The sequence below is a fragment of the Lagopus leucura genome, unplaced genomic scaffold (assembly GCF_019238085.1).
Source record: "Lagopus leucura isolate 7727_CA_CO unplaced genomic scaffold, USGS_WTPT01 Super-Scaffold_741, whole genome shotgun sequence".
Taxonomy (NCBI): Eukaryota; Metazoa; Chordata; class Aves; order Galliformes; family Phasianidae; genus Lagopus; species Lagopus leucura.
In genome coordinates this window covers 12,209,647-12,227,545 of record NW_024962256.1, presented here as the reverse complement: position 1 = coordinate 12,227,545, position 17,899 = coordinate 12,209,647, and the positions used below count along the sequence as shown (strand labels likewise).

Genomic DNA, 17,899 nt, shown 5'->3' with positions numbered 1-17,899 from the left:
ACACTGTAGCAAGAGGAATTGAAGCAGAATGTGGGCAGAGTTTAAGTACAGACCTTGGCAGTAGCCATCCATACATGAGCTCACTCTAGCAGCCCACTGTCCAGCTTGAGCACATACAGTGATGTTAATACACGTGGCCTTTAACGATACCTACTGGGTGTCATGTTTGTAAAAGCTCACTCCAATATTAAATTGGAAATATTAATGAGTTTAACGGTCTCAGTGGATCCTGATGTGCAAACCAGAAAGTTCAACCTTGTACCAATGAAGGGTTGATTACTGTACTCTTGGAAGGGCAGATCTCACCATGGACAAAACCTGGACAGTACGCCATGATCTACACAGATAAGATTCCTTTTTGCCACAGGTAGGTTCCCAGAATCAGGAAGGGCAGAGATGTTTGTTTGTTTTCCTAATTTCCATTCTTTATTCACTAACTAGCAGCTCGCCAACCTCCAGCACTGGTGCGTTTGTTACAGACAACCCAAAGGAGCCAGTACCACTTCAGTGCAAAATAGTAGCTCTTACTACAGCTGTAATTTATGTTCCAAAAAATAAAAGTGCTATTTCCATTATAAACAAATCAATGGATTATTGCTGATACTTTTAACTAAAACCAAAAAGTAGTTATCCCCCAATACCATTAAAGACTTACAGGAAGGACAGTTACTTTGTCTAGGTTGCATAATTAAAATTTAATAAGTGATCACAAAGCAGAAGAATTGGTATAGTGTTGTACTGGCTAATTTTGAGAAACAGAAACATCTCTTACAGCATCATCTAGGAAACTGATGTAATTTCTAGGCATTCTCTTGGTGGTAAAATGAAAATTCAAGGACATAAGAAGCAGTTTATCAAAACAGTATGCGAGCATATTGTTTTCAGCTGCAATCATACATTCCAGTCATGAAATCATTAAGATCATTAACAGCATTCACAGCGTAACTTAAACAGTGCTTATGGTGAAACCTTCATGCCCTGTACCTAACGCATATGGCGTCTCTTAATGACTATTATACTAAAAATAAAACCCAAAAATGAACACTGAAAGAATGCCATCTCATGCTCCCATTTTTATTGTAAATCTGTTTCTTTTTTTTTTGTTATTGTTACATTGAAAAACTTGTACAAACTTTATAATGCTCTCTATCAAAGCTAATATTGTTTCATTGGGGTATAAGCTATACGTCAAGATGTTGACACGTTTTAAAACGCATTCTAACAGAATGGGAAAAAAATAAGTGTCCTCCTGAAATGATACTGAATATTTTAACACAAAAACTCCCACAGTTTCTGTTGTTCCTTGTTGTCTCAAAGATAGGAACCTTCAGTAGATAAAATATCATGTTTAAGATACAGAATATTAGTGCTGGAACTAGATGCTGGTAGTGTAGTCTACTAGTGTAGATGCTGGTAGGCATCTTCAAAAAACATTTTTTCGTATGTGCAGATGTTAATAACTAATTCCTTCAGGAAAATGCATTTTTTCCACAATTATGGGAATTTTCATAATAATAAACCAAACAAAATCTTGCCCTTGATAGAAAATACTTGCAGGGAAGTGGGGAAATGAGGGAGAAAAAAAAAAAAAAAAAAAAAAAGTTACAGACAGTGAGAAGTGCTGATACTGTGCTTTATCAGAATGATTAATTAGTGGTTGTTCAGCGTAGGCTTCATTTGATGGAAAGAAAACATTTGTGATGCCTCCATGGTCCTATTAAGTCTAATTGATTCTCCACATGAAAGAAGAATTAATTAGATTCTAATATTAATTTCCTGTTTACCTAGAAGAGCTAATTTTCATGTCATTCTGTTGCAGCCTACATTTTTACATCTATGCTTGCTGCACGTCAAAGCGCTTGTCTAATATGGAGATAAGATGATATAAGACAACTGTAAATGTAAACTATTAAAGTTCTAGAGGAACTGGTGTGAAAGGAGTGCAATCAAATGTTAGCAGTGGTAGCTAGGCCACAAGTTACACGCAGAACACAAGACAGGGCTTCACACAAGGAATGCAGCTGTAGATGATGAGCCCTTGCATATAATTTAGATCTTGCTTAGCTATTTTTAACGTTTAATTCATGATGAACTGAATGAGCGCTTGCTTCTATTTCTCTTATACGCTTTCTTTGCTTCAATTTCTTCTGCTTTGCTACTTACTTCCCCTAACAGTGATAAACTAGATCTCTTCAGAAAGCTGCTGGGGAATACCACCGCTTCCAGCCACCATCTCATGTCTTTCACTTCCTGGAAATTAGTGGCACTTCATGTACCATGCCCTACTTCTACGCCTCAAATTCCACTTTCCCCTGTCAGACTTTCACCCCTTTTTTAATCCTGACAAACTGCTTCTCAGCAAGTGCTGTAACGTCTATAAACTCAGTGTTCCAGATTGTATTTTCCACTTATCTTTCGTGGTACTGTTAATGTTTTCCATCCTACCATCACACCCTGCTGTTTTTCCTCAGTATTCAATACTTGACCTGTCTGCTCAGGACACAAGAATGTCTCTTGTTTCACTGTCCTCTTTATCCTGCATAACATAAGCCTCCACTCCTATGGGTTCATACATTAAGACTATACAAATTGTGGCTTTTATTTCTAATATATCTCCATATTTCCTAACCCTTTGTTTCAGCCAGCCTCTGTTCTGCATGTTTCACAATTATTTTCAACATTCTATATCCAAAACTGTTTTTCTGATCATCTCTCCTGAGATTTTTTCCATGGCTGCTACTCCTCTTTTCTCCCATCAACCTGTTATCATCCACAGCAAGACCGTCTCCTGTACTCTGGGAAGCCATATTCATTCCTTCTTTGAACAGACATTCTCACAGAAGCTAAAACTGTAAGTAAAAATTGTATGATAGTAGTTCAGGGTTTCTGACTGGAGGGATCCAGGTGGTTATAATGTATGTATTAAGGGCTCCTCTATATGAGCTGGAGAGAACCTTGCCTTCTCTTTCTAGCACTTACGATGAGCCAAAAGGAGGAAGGGCTCAGTGTCGTGACTTTTTAGTTTAGTCTCATGTAATTTCACAGTTCCTTTCTTTTCCCTTTGTACTGCAGTTCTCTTTTCCTCACCAACTAGCCAAAGTTGTTTGCCTGCTCTCTGGCTGAAATGTGAATATTGCCCTAAAGTTGCTCTATGAATATCTTCCCTTTTGATGTTTTGAGTGCAGTAATCCAAAGCCTCATGTCAGACTATCCACTTCACCGTGCACAATGGAAATGTGACCCACAGCCAACTTCACACTATCTATTTATGTACTGAGTGTGTTAGTGGAGACATTGCCTTGATTACAAACTGCTGATGACAACTTATTTATAGAAACAACCCATATTCTCCTTGGTGCAATACTCTAAAAGACTCACCTATACAACTTCATGATGAGTAACTTGTATTAGGATGATAAAGATAAATGATAATGAAATGATAAGTAGCAACAGATATAATTGCCTTCAACTGGTTTTGGATCACCCAAGAAAGGTAGCAGTCACAACCAAGTGATAGAGGAAACACTTACCCCTTTCCAAGGATCAGGGCTCACCCAACACTCCAAAGGAGGTAATCTCTCCATAGAGACCCTTCCTTTCTGGCTGCCAGCCCTTAAATGAGAGCAGGGAGAGGTGGAGCCAGGATCCACCCCTTCTGGTCTCACAGGTGAATTGCTTCCACCCCTGCTGCCAGGGCTGGCTGTGTTGCGTCACCAGATTCTGAATCACAGATGATAATCACGTTGCAAAAACAATTTTAACTTATTATTTTCCTAGGTTTTCCATGCATCTTCATGTTGTGCCTTTCTTTTCCGTTACTTAAGTTTTGATGCTTTACTTTCACATGTACAGAAAAATACATTTCCTCAAATTCTCAGGACATAAAATACTTCTGTTGCTTTTAATTAAATATTAACACTACTGCCAGTTCCTCATGATTTAATATGTCTCATACCATTAATGTGTGATTAACCTAGGTCAAAGTATGCTTGAAAGAGAAAATGTGAGTCTTAAATGCAAAGATTCTTTTTTTAAAAACAAACTAATGAACACAAAGGTGTGCATACAAATAATAACTCAGTGTCTTAACTCTCCTGTCTTAGAATATTTAAAAAAAAAATTAAGAGCCTTATACATGTATTGACTTTTCTGATGTAGATAACATGGAGTTAGTGGTGAAGAACAGGAATTGTGCAAAGATGTAGCTTTCATAATGAGGTTTATAGTTTGGGTTTAATATTGAGCACTGTGAAAATTCAAGTTTACGGAGGTTAAAATTATATTGTAAAAGCCAACTATCTAATGAAATTTGATGAGTATCAGAACCACAGGTGGCTTGCAAAGAATTCTCACACATGCAGCTCAAGTAATTTGTAGAGTAACTCCCATTCTTAGATCTAACCCTTCTAAAATGAAATCAGGGAACGTGAACAACCTTTCTACTAAGAAAATAATCTGAATTTTATCTGTTTTTTCTAATTTGGCATTAAGACAAAGAGCATCGTGTAAATAAAATTAAACAAATTAGTTATTTTAAGAATACTCTTTAAGTATTATACTCTGCTATACCTTGCAACTAAATTTCTCTAATAAAGAGAATTGACAAATAGGTACAAGATTGTCACCCCCACACACACTAAAGGATGGCATTAGTTGATTTATTTCAAAGTTGCCATTAGTACAGATTTCTTGGCACAGAGGACATAAAGAATATGAATGGCTCTTAATAACAAAGTCCTTGAAAGTATGCATAGCTCATCCACGGTGTTGGAAAATTTAGTGGCCCGAATGAGGTTCTCATCTGGGATAGACATAAGTGCAGAGACCTCATGCTTCCTCTGCTTTTTTAGTAAAAATTTCCAAACAAATCAAAAGGCACTCAAGCCTGTGTCTCCATGCATCTCTGTGTGGTTGAGCTTGAGTCAGCTGTGTGCTAAATATTACTCATTTTCCATTAACGTACTGAAGCCATGCATCACTTCATATTTTTGCCCAGCTGACTAAGGTGCAGTCATCAGTGAAACTCTTTTCTTTGCTGTATTATGTGTCAGCACAATAATGCTGGGCTTCCGTTGTTTTACACCAGGGAGCAAGTAGGATTGCTAAGACAAACACAGAGAAAGGGACTCACTTTCTGGCTGGTCTTCAACTGCAACTGCACAGCCAAGCAGCTCTTATATGCACTTGGGAGCTCAGAATCTTAAAGTTAGTGTCTATGAGACAGAGCACAATGGCCCCAATGACATCTTTAGTATGAAGTGATGGGGTAACGAGGAAACACACTGCTGTATTGCATTAACGATCATATCTACCTTTTGCAAGAGACAGATTTTGTTTCCTGAAGCTGTCAGCTGAGCAAAAGAATTGCAGTTTCTGTGTTCATCTCCATTTTTCCTCTAAGAAATGGTGCTTCGTACTGCCATGATCGACAACTGACTGCCCCTTTTGTCTGGGGTGAGCGTTGCTCTCTCTGAAGTTGGGCTCATGTTGGACTCTGCAGACTCTATGGCACTACACCTGAACATCTGTATCAGGCACTTCCTGAACTGAAAGTTGAAACAACAAACAAGAAAAATCAAAACACATGAGGAATTTAAAAACATTTTCCTATTTTTTCTGTCTTCACTAAAAGTCTTGGAAATTGTCTGTGTCCATTGGTCATATACAGAAATAGCTCCATAAAATACATTTACCTGTGGCACCACAGAGAACTGAGAATTTGAAAAGACACAAACTGCTAGAATGCTTCAGTCTAAAAAATCATTTTCCTCTTATGCTTGTTGCTAGCCACATCTAATTGAATTGAATTGGTCATTTCTGAAGGCTCACAAGTTGCATTCATATGCTAATACCTAGATATTCAATGATGGTTTGTTTCCATCACATTCATATCCTTGAGCAGGTTAAGACGAGCGTACATCTGCCATGCACTGGGAGATCAGGGTACTGCCCACAGGATGTGGGACAACCAATAGTTGTTTGTCACTGCAGGACTAAATCAATAAATGCACTCATCACTTCACATTCAACCTTCACTTTGATATTCTAGTTCTTTTCCTTTATACCCCAGTATTCTGCTTGATGCCACCCCCTCCTACATTCACAGCACACATCTGTTCAAGGTTCTAACATACTTGCTACCTCTGGCTCAGACACGACCCCTCTGGTTGATCCCTTGTCAGTACTTCTCTGCATCCATTTCTCTGACCCCATTCCAGAGAATACCCCGTCACCCAGGGACAAGCAATGCTGCAAGTTGCTCTGAACACACAACCACAGATGCAGCATTTCCCCTGATGAACCTCAGAAGCAATTTGCTGGCACTGCATTCCAAAATAACTATGGAAACATAATGGGATAGTCTTGGAAAAAGAGTCTGCTCACAGAAAACTAGAATAGTTGATGTTCACTAAGAGTTGATTTTCTTTTCCAATACCTAAATCTAATGATTACTAGTATTCATATTTTAATACTGAAACACAGCACAAAACTCTATGCATTAAGTAGACATGTAGTGATGAAAAAAAAATCTAAATTATGGATATGGAATGCTGGTTAACTGATAAGGTGGAGAGAAACTATTCATTACAAAACAATACTAAATACTAAAAATATAAACTTTAAAGACACTCTGAGAGCATACAGTACCTGCTTGTTCATAAACACATAAATAACTGGATTATAAACAGTAGCCGTTTTGGAAAAGAAAGATGGAATTGCTGCCAGATGAGGATCCAGTTCAATGGAAGGGTATGCAGTGACTAGGATAGAAAAGGTGGCATATGGCATCCAGCAGATCAGAAAAGCAATGATCATAACAACCACCATTCTAGTCACTTGTCTTTCAGGTTTCCTGGCAGTTCTCAACCTGCTTTGTGTATCTGACACCTTAAAGACAGAGAATTCCAGAAAACAAACAAGGCATTCAAAGAGTGAATACAGTGGAAATTGATAACGATGAGATCATATGTACAAGTTGTCAGGGATCAGTGAAGGCTGTTAGGTGCTGAGCAAATATAAGATATTCCCAATACGAAAAACATATAGCACTTCTATAGCACTTCTTCATAAACACGCTACCTAAGTAGAGGGCAACCCAGCCTCCTTTTCAGCAGAAGTGTTGTCATCTCTGGAAAGAAACACAACAGCTGCTTATCTGTCAATAATACTAAATGAGAGTCCTGAACACAGGTGCATTTAAAAACGATGTATAAAGACTGTCGAAAGAATAATTACTACTGGTTCTGCACTGCATTGATCCTCCAGGCAAGATGGAAAGGAGGAAGGGGAAAGTTTGATTCTTTCCTGCTTATTTTAGTCCTCCATCAGTCTTCATGCTTTTATTTGAACTAGTTGATTTGTTCTACTTCTTTTTCTGTGTTTTAGTAGTGCTACATACATTTCTGTAATTAGCAGCGGTATTTTCAGTCACAAGTCTCGCTCAGCAGGGTCACACGTAGCCCACTGTTGGTGTCACACCTGGGCAGGTGAGTATGGTGAGCAGTCCAATACCTGCCTGCAGCCCTGGCAGGTGCAACACACAGCTCTACCAGGCAGCCTCAGGGGTTTGCAGCCCTGCCCTCGATGGACCTGGATGCAAAGTGCACTAAGTGACTAAGATATAACTTAGAGCACAAGAGAAAGAAGTGCTTGCAGCATCACTTCAAGGACCAGATGATCCTTACTCCTGTTTGTTTGGTCTTTTTTTTTTTCCCCCCAGTCTGTTTGTTTTTAATTGAACTTTGAACAGCTATTATCAACATTGCATTATTTGATTTTCTCAGTTTTAAATTGAAAAAAAGAGAAATCCTTAACAAAAACAAATGCGTAACTCCCATTCATTTTTTTTCCCCCTTTTTTTGGGGTGAAGGTATCTACAAACACACACAATATCCCTCACAGGACACTGGGAACACTCAGCCCTCATTTTAAGCTGCTCTTTGCACAGCCTCCAGGATCTACTTTTCATTTTTTAAACTAAAAAATAAAAATGAGTGCAAAAATAATTCTTTATCAAGACATAAGTGAGTACATTTGCTGCCTGGAAACAGGTCTGCTTATGTCTGATCCTTATGGAAATCTACATGTGAAAATTCCAGGTGCTTGCATACATACACATTTCAAAAACGTAACTTGAAAGTGCTTCTTCTTACCTTTGTTAGCTTCTGCAGCAGTTTCCCATAGGATACCAAAATTACCAATAAAGGCACTATAAAACAAGTGGTGAAGAATGCAATAATGTAGGAACGATCATTATAAGCTCCTGAATACCTGTATAAAACACAGAATACATCATGTATATATCGTGGTTATTTTCTCAAAGTGGTCAGAGATGTCACTAGTAATTTCATCAATTGTTTTTAATCAAAATACCCACAAGCAGCTTTAGTCAAATCAGAGACAGCCCATGGCTATCTCCCTTCCTCTGGGCTAGGAAAGATTTACTGTGTAAGATCATGGGCACAGAACCAAAAGAACTATGGGGTGAGTTAGGTGGGAAGAAACGTGTAGTCCAACCTCCTGCTCAAAGAGCAGTCAGCTATGCTGCTAAAACAAACTGCTCAGGGCTTCATCCAGTCTTCTGAAAATCTATTTTTTCTCTTTGAATCCTGACAAAAACAAACAAATCCCACATATGGAACAGTTACTTCCATTAGAGATGAAAGCTCCTCTTTTCAGGAAAATGTTTTAGAAAATATTTATTTTTAACTCCGGAAACTTTTCTTGTTATCTTTGTCTACCTCTTTTTTGGCAGAGAAGACCATCATCCTTAACCTTTTCCTTTGGAACTGTGCCCTTAACAAGTCATGAGCTACGAGTTTAAACTCTGCCACATTCTGCAAGGATGGCCTTACCAATTAGGCTCACAGGTAGTCCCAATCTTACTGGTGGTGTAGCTGCTCCAACCCATGGTTGGTGGAATGGTCCAAACGAAGGAAAAGGTCCACACAAAGGCAATTCCCTGGGCAGCATGCTTCCCTCTCAAGTGCATATTTCCCAGTGGGCGGCAGATCACGACATACCGCTCAAAAGCCAGAAGAGCAAGAGACCAGAGAGCCACAATGCCTACAGTAAAAAACTCAGCATCAAAATCAAATAGGCTTACTGAAAAGCAAACCTCGTCCCACACTGCAGTCACAGAATCATTTAGGTCAGAAGGCATCTCTGGAGGTCATCCAGACCAGTCTGACACGGCTCGAGCAGGATCTATGCAGCAGGCTGCCCAGGACTACATCCAGTCAGGTTCTTTTTCATTTTTCATTTCAACTTTCCAGTTCAACTTCTCTGGGCAACTCATGGCCACGTTTGACTACTTACCACATCAGGAACATTTTTCAGCAAGACAGGTTTTCAAAAGATGGGCAAATCATGCGTGTTGCTGTAATATTTCATTAAGAGCACAGGATTTTCATACTTGTCCATTTTGTTAGTATAATGACTACAAAGCTAAGCTTCTAACTGCACTTCTTAGCTCACAATTACTTCTTCCACTAGGCTTTACTTTGAAGAACTGCACATTATGTGTAGCTTCCAAACTAACAAATGAAGGTATATCTTCAAAACATTATCTTTGCAAAAAATGTCATATTTCAGACTGTCATAAGCTCTAACCTAACAGACTGCTGCCCATAACATCAAAATATCAGTTTATTTGGGACGGATCACCTGGGTGATCACCAAAATCTTGAAATAGTCTGATCTTACTCCACAGGACATGCCTTCCATGCCACAAACCATCATAGTACTATCATCTCCCACAGTAAACTTTTCTGGGAAGCTTCATCAGCCTGAGAGCAAAAGTGGAATTCCTTTTCAGCTGAGGATCAGCAATGCATTTGACTCAGAGAAGTGACAGAGTTAGAAGAATGGCTTTACTACACAGCTTCTGAAACAGCACCGAAATGTCAGCTGGCAGCAACACAAAAGCCCTGTGGGAGGTAAGAATGAACTTGTATGTCGATGTAATTAGATGTTCCACTATAAACTAATTTTCTGTTTACCCTGTAGAGGTATATTTACAAAGTGAACTACCTGGTGATGATTTATTTTCCCTTTTAGAGTACTTCAATATGTTTTGCGTACTTGGAAAACAAAGCCAAGAGAAAGAATCACAGGAAAAGCAAATAAGGGGGGTGGCAGCCACAGTCACAGCATGGCTCCTCAGAACAGTTGCAGGACAGCTAACATAAGATGTTTTAGTGACATAATATTGTCCATAGTTTAAGAACAGCCATTTGTTCTCTCTCTCTTGTTTAACCAAATACTCACACACCAAGAGACAAACCTGGAAAATAATTAAACAATGAAGTGTCTTTTTAAAATCACATTGTTTTCCCTGCAACTACTGCCATTCTTTTAGCATTTTTTTTTCTCATTATATGAACTATATTCAGAGAACAGTATAGAAGCAGTAAAAGGCTGACATATCACAGCAACAGTGATACGCATTATTCACTCATATGAGATCCTCCACGGAACACACATAACTGGAAAAGATCCAGTGCGTTCACAGGCATGCAAGGTCAGTGATTTAGGAAGCTGCAGGATAGTGAAACGCATCAAAGGAAGCTGAAGGAAAACAAGATACAACTACAAACAATATTAAGCTTACCAAAAAACGTGACAGCAAATCCTTCCAGTACACAAGCCCAGTGCCCCATATAGAAATAGCCTTTTAGATTGGCTAAAAAGCTAATGGTGCCACCAGTCAGTGAGACCAGGAAATCAGCCACAGATAAATTCACTATAACGTAATTGACAGGTCGTCTCAGCTGCTTGAACTTAAAAGTTACCAGGATCACAGCCAGGTTCTCAGCAAGAGACAGGGAGGTCACCACGAACATCACTGCTGCCACAAGCCTGAAGTGCCAGGGCTGGATGGAGTCCAAAGGACGGTGGAAGGGATCCCATCGAGCAGGACCAGAGGAATTGGACAACAGCGTCTCATTTCCAAGTGCTCTAAATATATCCATCTTTTCCTCCTCGCTAATGAAAATAACATTGGATAATAATGAAGTTTTTAATCTGTAAAGAACATTCAAGATTAAAAGGAGAAAACAAATATAAGCAAACTCTTCATGCCTCTGCTTTCTGGTAAGGGTCCATGAAACAATATGGGAAGAGGGATACGCAACGGAATCTCTTGGAGTGCCTTCTGCCCTTCTCTGCTGGCAATCTCCTGCCTCTCTCCAGCTGGAGCTGATGCTGTGTCTTCGTAATAAGAGCCAGCTATGGCAGTTGCTGGTTCCCTCCTTCTGTAGCAGTTACTAGCAGTGCTGAAATCAGACCATTCCTATTCAGTGGGAAAAACCAAAACATTTGCCTGATCATTTCCTGACCTCCAGCACAGTGAAAACAAAGCTTTCCTTTTGTCAGCAGTGAGGATGGAGTGATCTTCCCCACATCTTGCACTGCTGGGAGTATAGCAGAGGGGGAAGCTCCTGTCTGACTGAAGGAGGACTGCCCTGAAAAGATTAACGCTGGACTACCATAGCAGCCATAAACTTGGCAAGGGAAACTGCATTCTAACCCGTTCATGTCTCAGGCTAACTCATGGCCCCAGCAACGAAGCTACAAATTAGAGTTCTGTGGTATTTAGAAATTAAGAGAAATTCTACTATCAGACACAGCACAGACATACATTTCATTTCTGTTTATAACTAAGAGTGTAGCCAGGAGGTAAGTTGGGTAGAGAGAAACAAGCTTGAATTGTACACTGTGTACACTGGTTGTTTTTTTTCTAATTTTGTTAATAAGCACTAATACCCAGCTGGGACAGCAGATTTTCTTAAACTGCTTTGAAAACTGGGATGGGCAAGCTTTCCTGCCAGGCAGTTCCATGTGTGGCATGAAAGCTGCCCCAGGAATAGGAATGCTGCACATCTACAGGAGCTGGTGGCTGGCACAGCTCACTGCAACTGCTGTAGAAGAGCTGCCATATAAGCCAGTAGGAGCTGGCAAGGAAAAGCCAGGTTCTCCAGTGGCTTGGAGAGTGAATGCACCTTGGGCTTGGAGGGAGGGAAGCACTAAGGAAGGAAAAGGTCCATAAGAAGCTGAAGGGATCTCTTCAAAGTAGAGTAAAATTTTAAACACCTCCAACATAAATCAGTCCTACCACTTTAGAGTTGTTGGGTGTTGTTAAAATAACGTGACAAAAGCAACAATGAAAGAACAGCAGCAAGAGAGGTCTGTGCTTGATTTTTGGCATTATTTGTCTTTATATTAATTTTTCAGTATGCTGTATTTCATAATGCCATTCCAATTGCATATCTCTAATGAGAATATAAGAACTCAGCACATACATACACTATAGTATTTTTAAAAACACAGTAAGGCCACATTTTTTTTCTGCTTTCTATACAGGCTTTTCCAGTCTATGGCTTACAAGCAAACAGAAGTTAAAGGCAATGCACAAGCATTTACTTTAAATCAGTAATTCAGCAGAAATTATAGTTTATGCATAGGAATTACTACACATTATAAACCTAAAAACTTTAATTATCAGGTTACACAAGTAAAGGAGAGCACCTGCAAAACTCGATGGCAGACTTCATAGTTGTATTTAATCAGAACTGCTTTGGTCAATCTCGTTTATCTACTACCAATATAGGCCTTTCTTCTTTTAGACTGTTGAAACTCGTGTGTGAGTTCTCCGTTCAGTGAAACCTTTGGAAATTTAGATAAGTACTCTCCTCCTGCTGCCTGGCTTCACTGAAATGGCTCAGTGTTAACTCCAAAGGAGCAAGCAGAGTGCAGGACCGTAAGATTATAGACGTGTTGAAGTACATTCCTATAATCTGATGCAGAACCTTCTGTAGGAAGATGCCTTATAAATAAAGTCTGAAGAAGCAAGAGTCACTGCAAAAGTCATTATCAGAAAAGCAGTCTTTTCCAGTGTGCTGCTCTGGGACAAGCACCAGTATAACTGCAGGATTTTCATTAACTGACAGTATTTAAAAAGGTGCAAGCTAAATAAAATGTGTTCTATTAATGAAGAATAAGCAATTAATTCTAATAGAGAAGTGCATATTGAGCACAGGAAAAGGAGATAACTTGTAAGCAGGCTGCATTTACTTACCGCCTGTTAATGACCTTTTCCGGTTTGGAGCCTCCTATGAGCAGGTAAGACTTTCAGTCCTGACTGCTTTGCAAAGCACGGTTAAACTCAGTTCCTTTGGTACTGCGTAAGAATAATGAAGTAAAAAGCAATGATAGTTCTACCAGTTCTGACTGAACATCACTCTGAAAGTTTTTCTTCACAGATTTTTGACTGTTTTTCACCCATCTGCATTCACACGATGAATCTGTTAAAACTTCAATAGAAGAAATAGCTGTTAAGAAGCAATAAAGTAAATGTGCTTTGAAAGTGATGTGTGTGGTCATAAAGATCAAGAAAATGCCTCAATTGTTTTTCTCCAGAAACTGTATATCAACCAGATGATCTGTGCAAATTGTTGTCCATTATGTTCACTTGGTAATTCAAAGTAATAATACTGCTCATGTGATAGTTCTCTTCTAAGAGTATTTTTTTTTCCTACTCTGAAAACCTCTTTCAGAGAACTGAATTATACAAGCAGTCCTACCATCCTGATGGGGATTACATCAATGAGAATCTTTAGCCTTAATTACCATTGGGGAAAAAAAGTTTGTTATGAGATAAATCAAAATCATTTTTCTATTTTGCAGTCCCTGAAGACAGTAAATAGGATTTGCCATAAACCTGGATTGAGACCAAATATTTGAAGATACTAAAGTCAAAATTCAGTCTTCAGTTTTGCATTCAGCATCATATTTATACTTACTGAAAAAATGAGAAAGAAATTACAACTTGTCCAAGTGTCATCACAGCTGAAAGCTCAACATTCAGATAGACCCTCGCCCTCATCCTAAGTGATTTTAGAGAGTGATTACATTTATAAGTCTTCTTACTTCTGTAATGCTTGATGTCAGACATGCAATGGTTAATGAGATTATGTCTACATTGCAGTTATAAAGCTGGCTGTGTTGCAGTAAGGAGTTTTACCTGGCAGTTCCATCAGCATAGGCAGTAGATGCTGACTTCGCCTGTCGAGAAGCAGTGGGAGCACAAGGCACTGGAGACATCTGGGACCACGTTCTGATCCACAGAGACAGAAGGTCTGCTGGAGACAGCCACCCGGGCCAGCCATGCTCTGGGCTGCCCACACGTGGGAAGACAACACGTGCCTCAGACTATGGAAGAAGTGCAAGAAAACGCTCAATGCGTGCACTGAAGCAAACTTCACTTGTCTGTAACATTCCCACTCAAAAACAAAACCTAGTCACATTTCACAACTTGACAGAGCAATTCAACAAAACGTATAAAAAGAAAACATAAGCAAAGCCATGTTTTCTTTGCTTAGAGAAAAGCTGTTGATTCAGGTTACTAAGTGCTTATCTGCGGGGGTAAAATCAGACCAATCACTACCAAGTAAGCAAAGCAGATTTCATCCAGAGCTGCAAGCTATCTAAGGCTTTGACATTTTTAATCAAATGCTCATTACTGTAATCTTTGCCTGAGCTCTAAGCCATTACTGAGCAACAGTGACAAACATGACCCTCTTCTATTTCCTTCCCAGATTTGGCTGACTTGCCCTGAAGTAGTCAAACAGATTGACTAATACAGAAGAAAGCCCATCTAAGTTAACTTTGTTTCAAAATCTGCCATGTTTAGATATCATTCCCAAAGACTACAGGTACAAGGTAAAAACAAACAAACAATGCAGTCAGTAGCTTCCATCATTTTATTGTAGCTAAGTGCACTGAGAAGTCTGACAGCATAGGACCCAGCACAGCAGAGGTGAGACCACAGAAGGATAATGCTCAGCTGCAGACAGTGCGCAGACAGGAGAGATGGGAACACACAAGGGATATGTCCCCAAGCAATCTTCATCATGAACACACGACCTCAGCCATGGCATCAAGTATACTGGACTTCTGACATTAACCTCAGGCATCGGGACACGACAGGAACTTTGTTGCCTTCTGTCCTTCAACTTTAATATAAATTTAGGAAAAAGAACGTGACTCTGTTTTGGGCACTTAAGAGCACAAAGCTCACATTTAGCCGTATTCCTATACTAGTCAGTCAGTATCCTCTGGAAGAGAGCTATTACAAAGATTGAATTTAGAGAGAAGGTGAAAACACAGCAGGTAGGTGAGGAGAATGGTTGAGAGGATATATGCAACGTGTCCTCATAGGAATTTGGAAAAAAAGATCTGAAGTCACTGAAATGAAACTAATACCAAGCATGGCACTAAGCAGGCCCTTCTCATCCCGAGAACTCTCTGTGAGTGGATTATTCCCTACAGACCTCAGAAAACAGCAGATCAAATTACATGGAAACAGTAGGGTGCAAAGACAAGACTCCCAGATTCTTCTCTCACAGATATAGAAAATTAAACCACTCTGATAAGGAAGTATGTCAGATGATCCAGAAGCAAAAAAATAAATAAATTTAGCCTGATCAGAAACATCTCTGACAACTGTTTAAAAAGAAGTTCAAAACCTACAAACATCTTCAGCAATTCATACAAAACACAGTGGTCTGAAGCCTAACAGAAAACTGGATTTGCACATATAGATATACTTGTTAGCTCAGGTATTAATAACAGCAGCACCAATTTTAATGGCTTAAGGTTAACTGGGCCCTGGGTATCTACAAGATAACCTAAAACCTTCACTTGCTCTGATACTTCAAGTAGCTATAGCTTACAGCTGATTCAGGTACACACACAAACCACAGTAAGGACTGGAGATTGCTTTCTCAGAAATGAGTTAATCACAAAAAAAAAGGTTTTCGAGCATAGAATTTCAGTGAAGAATAGCAGTGTCCCTCTCCCTATGCTTGTTGCCCCCTTTACAAGCCTACAGACCTTAAACATCATCTGACTCCAATCTCCCTGCTGTGGGCTGGTTGTTTTGATGGTGTTAGATTCAGCAGTCATCTTCATTTATTAATTTGTCTGCCAGTGAAACATTTTATTTTGCTAATTGTTATTAGTGCCTCTTATCTAACTTGACACACAAGGCTAACACTTTCAGTTATAGAGACAGTCTAGCACTTCTGGAAGCAGGAACAATCCAGTCCAGCCTACACATTGTTAGCAGCTGTGTGATGCATATTCAGACATGGACCTCTCTCTATGGCTTATAGAATGCAAGTGGTTAATAACCACAACCTGAAAAAATACATGAGGATGACTGCCACCACAATATTCACATCTCCATTAAGATTCTATGGACTCAGCATACACAGTGCAGGAAGTATTCCAGACCACTGCTCCTGCACAGCAGTGCTAAGGCGCTTATGTGGAGCCCACTAGTGCTACTGCAGGGCATGTATTTAAGGAATAAAAAAAAAAAAACAAAGAAAATGTAGCTAGCCCAGAGGGAATCAAGTGCTGTGGAAAATTCTAGTCCATGTGTTCTGCCTTGTGTAAAATGAGGCAATCTTCAAACTTTCTTTTTTTTTGTCTTTTTCCAGAAAGAATATCACATAGCATAAGGACACCATCATTAAGATTTTTGGAAAAATGACAAGGAGTAAGGAGTTCAGCTGTGAAAAGATAAGCATCCCAGGCCAGAGCAGAACGTCCTAGTGAACGCCTCTCATTCTTCTGCCTCTTTTTCCTTTAACATTGAGATTCTGCATCTATTCCAGATCTACCCTTCTGAATTGTTACGTACAACTATCTGAATCATGGTTCATCTTAAATTCACTAGAAGTCCTCTCTTCCAAAATAGAGTAGAATGGGTCAGATCCTGCAAACACTTTGTCAACTGGTTATGCTGATCACAGCCGGTAGGCCTACCTCGTTAGCAAATCTGTTCCACTGTTTGACCACTCTCACGATAAGGACATTTTTCTGGATACCCAGTCTCACCCTTCGTGCTGCACCTTTGGGACACCTTACTGTGTTCCAAAATGCCATTTGCCCTCTTACTGCCAAGGGACACTGAGCCAGCTGTCACCAGCACACTCAGCTCCCTTCCTGAAGGGATTCTTCTCCAGCCGCTCGGCTCCCAGGATGTCCCAGTGCCCAGCAATACTCTGACCCAGACACAGAACTCAGCATTTACCTGTGGTGAACTTTGTGATGATGAGGATCAGCCAATACTCCCAACACTTCCTGGTTTAGAATTATCATTCAACTTGATAGAGATGCATTTAACCCCCCGAGATGATGATAAAAACGTAGAATTGAGCCCTGAAGCATACCATTACTAACTGGTCACTAGCCAGGTACAGTCCCACTTACTATAACCTGTAAGACCTGCTGTTGAGCCAGTTTGCCACCAATGTAGCAGAAACCTGCATATCTTGGTTGGACAATTTAACCAGAAGGATGCTGTGAGAAATGGTATGAAAAGCCTTATTAAAATCCAGAAAGATTACATCCACTGCCTTCTTTTCATGAGCAACTTTATCTCTTGCATCCTACTCAGCGTATGGTTTAAATTTAGTCATCACTTTCCTGTGTTACTAACTGCAAAACTGAGGATGAGAAAAAACATAGAACTTCATCTGTTTGATGTCAAGTCCACGAGGCAGCAGGATGAAATCACTGTGGTCTGTATAAAAGGAATGCTTATGGGGTCTCTGAAGATGCTGTAGCTTCAGTTCTTTGCACCTTCAGCAGGAGTTTGACTTGGGATCTCACTGGAGTCTTGTGTTCATCCCTGAGTACAGCCCCTGCTTTATTAGAAAAATATTCTTTTCATGCTGGGTGAATTCATTACAGACTTCTTAAAGTATTTATGATAGGATTATCAAAGGGGAAGCCAACCATTTGAAAGGAGGTGTTCTGCTTGTCTGGTTTTATCTGATTATTTCTGGAACATTACATGTTACACATACTGTTGCAAACAGACCTTGCA

General features: G+C 39.6%; 1 protein-coding gene across 5 annotated transcripts in view; it reads right to left on the bottom strand.

Annotated features, from left to right (window-relative positions):
• Positions 1 to 4,598: 4,598 nt before the first annotated feature.
• LOC122175853 (opsin-VA-like) overlaps positions 4,599 to 17,899 on the bottom strand; it is a 28,745-nt gene continuing 15,444 nt past the window's right edge. The window contains exons 3-11 of one of the 5 annotated variants that reach the window (XR_006177524.1): positions 14,024 to 14,211; positions 13,079 to 13,313; positions 11,136 to 11,293; positions 10,613 to 11,025; positions 8,856 to 9,066; positions 8,154 to 8,271; positions 6,649 to 6,888; positions 5,313 to 5,546; positions 4,599 to 5,102 (exon numbers count right to left, since the gene is read on the bottom strand). Coding sequence is in view for 4 of the 5 variants with exons in the window: in XM_042863872.1 (XP_042719806.1) it covers positions 5,397 to 5,546; positions 6,649 to 6,888; positions 8,154 to 8,271; positions 8,856 to 9,066; positions 10,613 to 10,973 (1,080 nt within the window). In the remaining variant the exon portion in view is untranslated. Of the gene's footprint in view, positions 5,547 to 6,648; positions 6,889 to 8,153; positions 8,272 to 8,855; positions 9,067 to 10,612; positions 11,026 to 11,135; positions 11,294 to 13,078; positions 13,314 to 14,023; positions 14,212 to 17,899 lie in introns of all 5 variants that reach the window. The other 4 variants (XM_042863872.1, XM_042863875.1, XM_042863873.1 and 1 more) reach the window with 4 other exon arrangements.